The sequence below is a fragment of the Rhagoletis pomonella genome, unplaced genomic scaffold, assembly GCF_013731165.1.
Source record: "Rhagoletis pomonella isolate Grant_MI unplaced genomic scaffold, Rhpom_1.0 Rhpom_scaffold_00005, whole genome shotgun sequence".
Classification (NCBI taxonomy): domain Eukaryota; kingdom Metazoa; phylum Arthropoda; class Insecta; order Diptera; family Tephritidae; genus Rhagoletis; species Rhagoletis pomonella.
In genome coordinates, this window is record NW_023458559.1 from 57,384,337 (window position 1) to 57,391,862 (window position 7,526).

Here is a 7,526-nt window from a genome sequence, read left to right on the forward strand (position 1 = left end):
TTATTGAGATTTACCGACAAAGACCTTCAAGATATAAAAAATTGTAGTTGCGTTTTAGTTACAAAGCAGGAGCTTTTCGAGTGAATAATTTTGTATCTTATAAGTTAAGCGAAGTGCAAAGCTAGAAAACCCCTCCAAGGATCTTAAAAAAATAAAAAAAAAAATCGAATTTCAACAGTAACTGGAACACCTAGTTAATTATTAAAGGCCTAGTAAAATTTAATCTATCTATTTAATCTATTAACACCAAGGATTCTCAGGAAGTTCCCACCCTCAGGAATTAGGTTTTTATAAAGTTTTGTATCTACTCTGTAAAAACAATACAATTTGGATAGGGCCTTCCTATATTAAATTACCGATATGTTTATGTATGTATATTAGGGCGGAGTAATTTGTTTGGAGCAAAATTTTCGAAGAAAGTGCATAGCAAATTGAAATTGTACGATTAATTCTTAGCAAAAACGGCTAACAAACTATATACCAAAAACTATGTTTGACCCTCCCGATTTTCAAAAGAAGAAGCACAACATTTTTTAAATGAAAAAATAATTTCATTCACAAAAAATTATAATACACTGATTTTTTTTTTTTTAATTGGGCGGGTCAAACGTCATTTTTGGTATATAGTTTGTTCGCCATTTTTGCTTAGAATCGAACGTATAATTCGAATATGCCATAAAATTTTTTTCGAAATTAAATTACTCCGCCCTAATGTATGTATATGTAGATCGTTTATATTAAAAATTTGATTCAAGAAAATGGTTGGTAGTTATACATACATCGGCCACATTTAATAGTGACAATTATTTTTATACATGCCAACAACAAGAATAACTGAAATGAAAATTTTGCTACAAATACCGGTTAGGCATACATAAAGGTAGGCAATCAAATTATCGGACTGCCTTACAAACATACCGTGCGGAGGCCAGCCAGACATACTTACTGTAGGCTAATCTCAGAAAAGTCAATGGAAGGTGGGCACTACTTAGCCGGTGAGACGCCAGTCAATGAGGGGTAAGGTGGGTGTTTAATTGCAGAGCTTAAAATGAGGTTCGATATTTTTAAATGGCTCTATTTGTGCACAAATCCATATATATATATATATATAAACGTTTCTAAAAAAAATTAGCACCGTGAGCAACCTGACATTTTAGGCAAATTTGCATAACTCAACGTCTCGTGACGCCAACTGCAATCACGCAGAAAAAAACAGATCTTGAAATTGTTTGGGGCTAAAAAAGCAGTTAAATATCTGTCAGTGATTTAGCACAAAATATACACATATCGATCTACAAGTATGTATATATACATATATCTATGTATGTCGAATTTGTTATGTGGGCCACAGTGGGTTTTAAGTAGATCAGTTGCACAACCACTTACCTGCTGACTGACTGACTTAAAATCACACGAAACTTTGCAAATACTTTAAGTCACACACAGTGAAGTACGTACACATCTAATGTAAATATTTGTTTTTGTTATTTTATATTCGCAGCGCACTCCCATGGTTATGGCCGTGATTCTATTGATCGCAATCGCTATACTTTTGGCTTTCTATTGCAACTTCGATTTGGGCAAAGCAGCCACCGCCTATTTGAAGCCGCTGCTAACACGCTGCCGCGCCGGACGAAATGCTAAGCTAGTCGCCGCCATCAGTTCGACGATAGCATCAGATGATTATTATCATGCAAAGGAAATTCCACGACCACGCGGAGTCTGGGATATACCAGGGCCGCTGCCAATACCCTTCCTTGGCACGAAATGGGTATTTTGGGTATTCTTTCGCAAGTATAAAATGTCGCTGATGCATGAAATGTATACGGGTGAGTGGGAAGTGAAGAAATAACTAAATTTTTGTTCAATATTGTGATGTGATTTTGCTACTCCTCCACAGATTGGCACCGCAAATATGGGCAAATCGCTTTGGAAGTGACGACCTCTGGCGTACCCATAGTGCATTTGTTCGAACGCACTGACCTGGAAAAGGTGCTGAAATATCCAAGCCGTTACCCCTTCCGGCCGCCCACTGAAATTGTCGTTATGTATCGATTATCGCGACCTGATCGATATTCCAGTTTGGGCATTGTGAATGAGTAAGTATTATAGGTATGTATTGTATGTATCTATGTAAGTAAATGTGTTTGTGAGTTAATAGAAAAGAACTAAATAGTATCCGCTTTTAAAAAATTTCTTAAGTCAGTCTAGCAAATTTTACTACAATTCGCTCTTATCACCGAAAATTATAATTTTTCGCTTTGAGTCAAAATAGTATTTTCCATTATTTGCACTCCACCACTAAAAATGTGCCCATTTAGTCATAACATAAACTACATACCTTCTGTACAATCATCGCCTTTTTTCAGGCAGGGCCCCACTTGGCAGAAGTTACGCTCTTCGCTCACCTCTTACATAACATCGCCCCGCGTACTCTACAACTTCCTGCCTGTGCTGAATGTCGTCTGCGATGACTTCATTGAACTGTTGCGGCATCAACGCAATCCACAAACGCTTGAAGTATATAACTTTGAAGACATTGCCAATCTAATGGGCCTGGAAGCGGTTTGTACGCTCATGCTCGGCCGACGCATGGGTTTCCTGGACAAAAGTGGCGAGCAGCCGGGGCGTATCAGCCAGCTGGCGTGCGCGGTGAAGCAGCTGTTCATATCACAACGCGACTCCTACTACGGCATGGGATTGTGGAAGTATCTGCCAACGAAAACATATCGAGATTTTGTGCGCGCCGAGGAGGTGATCTATGAGTAAGTGTTGAGTGGTGGTGGCGGGAAATACTCGCAACTGAGCAAGTGACAGTTAAAGAGTTGCAACTGATTACAGTGTTATTTCCGAGATGGTTGAAATGGCACTACAAGAGGACTACCTCACCTCGGCGAGCGATGAGAGCGAGGCGGCTTTGCGTAGTATATTCTTGAATATACTGGAGCTGAAGGATCTAGATATACGTGATAAGAAATCGGCGATTGTCGACTTCATAGCGGCGGGCATTGAAACGGTCGGTGGACGCTTATAATGAACGGCGTGGAAATTATTTAAAAAAAAAAAATTATTTGTTTGGTCTCCAACAGCTTGCCAATACGGTGCTCTTTGTACTCAGCTCAGTGACCAGCGATGAGCGGGTAATTACGCGCATACTGGACGATTTCCGTGAATATCGTAAAACGACTATAACGAAGGAGGCCATTGCCAAGGCGGACTACACCAAAGCATGCGTGCAGGAGTCGTATCGCATTAGGCCGACAGCGTTCTGCTTGGCGCGCATACTCGAGGAGAATATGGAGCTGTCGGGCTATCATCTCAAAGCGGGCGTAAGTTGTGTCAGACATTTGCCAGATTGTGTAAAATTTTTATTGATTTTTTGTTGCATTCCAGACGGTGGTGCTTTGCCAAAATATGATTGCCTGCAACAATGATGCCAATTTTCCAAATGCCAAAGAATATCGGCCTGAACGTTGGCTAGATGAGGAGGCTCACTTTACGGTTAATGTACCGAATGCGTGTATTGTAGTGCCCTTTGGTATCGGGAAGCGTACATGTCCGGGCAAACGGTTTGTCGAAATGGAAGTGATGCTGCTATTGGCTAAGGTAAAGCTACATATTACTGACCCTTTACTGCACAAGAGTATTCAAATTTTATTTTTATAATTTTTTTAAATTAAGTAGGAAAAAGCAAAAGAAATTTTTGCGATCATATTTTTTTTACGTAGAATACGTCTTACGTTTCGATATGGAGGCTATGCTCAAATGTTGTAGTTGTAATTTATAGAGAGCGAAAACGCTTATTGCACGAGAACTAGTGAAACGATTTCAAAGAAAGGTGTGGCGTTTCAAAGACAAAATTCCAAACCTGTCAATAGATATATTCCTATAAGTAACCGATTCGGTGCCTTTCCTAGAATCAACGGTAAATATTGGCTTATTTTGGGGTAAAATTTGAGCCTTTAAAGTGTTCTAGCAACTGATGATTTGCATATATAACTTTCATTTTCGCGATATAGGTTCTTTGGAGCAGTAGAAATATTAACGTGTACCTAAAAATTGTATATAAATTTAACCCATATCGAGCATTTTAAGGCTAATTGTTGAAAAAATTAGCAAATTTTTTTTATTACCAAAATTCTCGAAACCCACTCGAATGAATTTGTTTTTGTATCATCAGATCTGTACCGTTCGTTCGATTTTACAAAATGAGGTATCAAATTAAAGGGCTTGGCCTGTGGATGTGCAATAACTTCTTTTTCTCAAAAAGAGTTGCCACCTGATCAAAAAATATAATTAAAATTATTTTTAAGTTAAAACAATTATTACACTATGAGTATCAATCGAAATGGTTTTGAAAAGGCTTTATTTCTTAATTGTATATAGGAGGGTTGCCACCTGTTTCAAAAAGCAAGTCCGCCTTAAATAAAGCCAGAAAATTGAAATGTATATCCTGATATGGATGTCAGACGGAAGAGGTTGTGGTTTGAAAATATTTTGCAGAGGGTTACCAACTTGTTACAAAGTTAGATTCAATATAAGCAATAGGTTAAATTAATTACTTCAATATGAATATAAATGAAATTTGCTTTGAAGAAACTTTATTTCCAAACTGTATGTTTGAGGGTTGCCACCTCATTTTATAATTAAATTCAATTTTAATTAAGAGTATTAGATAATTTAAATATGTATCACAAAACAAGTGCCAGACGGAAAAGGTTTAACGAGGTTTTGGTTTGAAATTAATTTGAACAGATTTTCCTGTCTAACTTCCAAGCTGGGCCTGCTAATTTTGCTTCACGCTGGTCAAAGCTAATAATTTAAAATAAGAAAGTTTTAAATTATTATTTACTAACCCATAAAAATTTGTTTTTGTAAGTTACTCTTACCATAGCTTTTTTCGGTCAAAGAAGTCCACCGTATCACTAATGTCCCTTATATGTATGTAGTTAAGTGGTTAGAATGGCAGTATTATTTGTATATACTTCATCGCCTTTTCTTAGGATTGAAGTAACTTATTTATCTGATCACAATTTTTTAGACAAATTACGCAAACATATGGAATGTTTTTCATTATAGCTAGGTCGCTTTTTAAATTCTAATGCAAAACATTTTAGTTTTATATAGTTTTCATACTTAATTGACTGAAAATAAATTAAATTTTTTATTTAAAAAATGTCTAGTTTTATTTTACTCGTTGAAAATTGTGTCGCACTACAACTCGTTGGGACAATATTCTGAAATGTTTCATTTTAGTTTTGAAAATACGCATTTTTGGCGTTATTTCTTTAATGTCGTTTGTTCTCCTTAGTAAAAAAAAGTAAGTATATTATAACGATCGTTTTTGTTTTGCGAATGTTTCGTTTTAAAGTCGTAAATACCAATACTGTATTTGTAATTTTGTATGACGTGTAAAATTGTACCAAAAAATTTTATTTCACAATTTCGTTTAAAAATTTGCGTTTTACCTGTATCATTTTCACTGCGTACCCAAAAATGTTCTAAAGATTCAGATTAAAAAGTTGAAATTTTTATGAAAATTTGTTGAATTTTCTTTAATTTTGTGCAAAGTTTGGAACTGTGATTTACATGTTTTTAATTAAAACTTGGACAGTATTTTTATAGAAAAATGACAATAAACATTACGACTATTTAAAAAAAAAACAACACGTGGTCATTTGTTAGAATCACTGTATGTACATATGTACATACAAGTGTGCAGATCATTAAAAACAACTGTGTAGAAAGCCTAGAGCGTTTGTTCATTTATAAGCTGCTTCACAACTGTTTTTCTTTTACGCACATTCAATCGACTTTTTGCCCAATTTTCTGACAAAATATTTTTTTATTTTCACTTATATTTCAACATAGATTGATTAAAAGAAAAATACTGATAAAAAAAAATATTTCACACAAACAGGGTTGAAATTTTGAAATTCTTGCCCTATTTTGGTTGTAAGTTGTAAGTAAGTATTGAATTATTAAAAGTTCCAAAATTGCTAATTTGCCAAAAATTTGTTCAAAACATCTTTTTTTTTTTTGAATAAAACGCGAAGTTTTTGTTTTTTAAATCTAAAACAAAAAACATGTTTTTTCCAACCCTGAGTCTACCAACCTTTTATCTACAAAAAAAATCCCAATTTTTAACCGACTTCCAAAAAAGGAGGAGGTTATCAGTTCGTCGGAATATTTTTTTTTTTTTTTTTTTTTTTTTTTATGTATGTTACCGCATAACTTTGCACCACGTCAACCGATTTCAATAATTCTTTTTGGAAAGGTAGTGTCCCAGAGGTGGTCCCATACTAATAATGGTTTAGATCCGATCATTGGATCATGAAATATATAGATACATATATATTTTTTTTAAGTCGGTTTTTTTTTGCTAAAAATTACTTGTTTTATTATGTTCCAATAGTCCAATATAATAGGAGCAAATCTGTACAAATGTACCAATCGTGTGACACTGCCTTAAAAATTTATGCAATTTAAAAAAAAATATTCAACAAATTATCGTAAAAATTTCGATTTTTTTAATTACATTCTGAATATGCAGTTTTGTAGCCCATTGAAATCTAGTAGAATAAAATAACAGTTTCCCCTAAAAAACATACATATTCTATACTCTTTTTTACCTTTTAATTTATTTTTATTTTATGTTATTTTTGGACTAATAACAATTATATTTCATTAATTTTTATCTTATTCTCATTTGCAGCTGATACTCGCTTTCGACATCAAATTTAAAGAGCCACTGCAAACAGAATTTGAATTTTTGCTTGCGCCTAAAACGCCACTAACCTTAATTATGCGAGACCGCGTCTATTGAGTGAGCGACCGTTCACACACATACTGCCAACTACAAACACCGCGGTATTTGATTTGAGTGAGTCACACTGGTTCTGAGCCGGCCCGACACTGTGTAGCTTTGTGAATTAATTGTAAATTACTAAAGAAAAATTTAAAAAAAAAAATATCTAAGAAAAATACTATTTTACCAATACACTTTAGCGAAGGTTGTAAATAATTGAAAAATATTACACACACCCACACACACACACATATACTTTATTAGTTACAATTGTGAGCATTGTTGCGTAACGAAAGACTGTTTTAATTTTAAAAATATATATTTATTAATTTTTCATTAAGAAAATGTTGCAATATTTATCCAAAAAAAAATAAAATAAACTTGAAGAAATCTTAAAATGTGTATACATACTTATAAAAGTGAATAGTTTTTAATTGTAAAAATATCAAACTTAAATAGCAAACAAAGCCAGATGAACTCTAAATGTTTAGAAAAATATTTTATAAAATTGCAAAGAAAAAAATATATGTATTGAAAATTGTTAATATTAGAAATAAAAAGTATACGATGAAATATTAAATTTTTACAGATTTTTCTTAACCCTTTGGGGGCCAAAGGAGGCTGGTGTGTAAAAGAGTTAAGGTGCTCGCAGGAATTTTTAACGACAGCTTCAAAAAAAAAATTATTAAAGAAATCAAAAAAAAAATATGTGAGTAAA

General features: G+C 33.9%; 1 protein-coding gene across 1 annotated transcript in view; it reads left to right on the plus strand.

The window, feature by feature from the left end:
- Nucleotides 1-7,311, plus strand: part of LOC118739302 (ecdysone 20-monooxygenase) — a 53,288-nt gene extending 45,977 nt beyond the window's left edge. Inside the window, exons 2-8 of the mRNA XM_036470547.1 lie at nt 1,502-1,829; nt 1,901-2,099; nt 2,370-2,765; nt 2,842-3,016; nt 3,090-3,329; nt 3,394-3,606; nt 6,716-7,311. Of these exons, the coding sequence (XP_036326440.1) occupies nt 1,511-1,829; nt 1,901-2,099; nt 2,370-2,765; nt 2,842-3,016; nt 3,090-3,329; nt 3,394-3,606; nt 6,716-6,826 (1,653 nt within the window). The 5' untranslated portion in view covers nt 1,502-1,510 and the 3' untranslated portion in view covers nt 6,827-7,311. The remainder of the gene's footprint in view (nt 1-1,501; nt 1,830-1,900; nt 2,100-2,369; nt 2,766-2,841; nt 3,017-3,089; nt 3,330-3,393; nt 3,607-6,715) is intronic.
- Nucleotides 7,312-7,526: the final 215 nt, after the last annotated feature.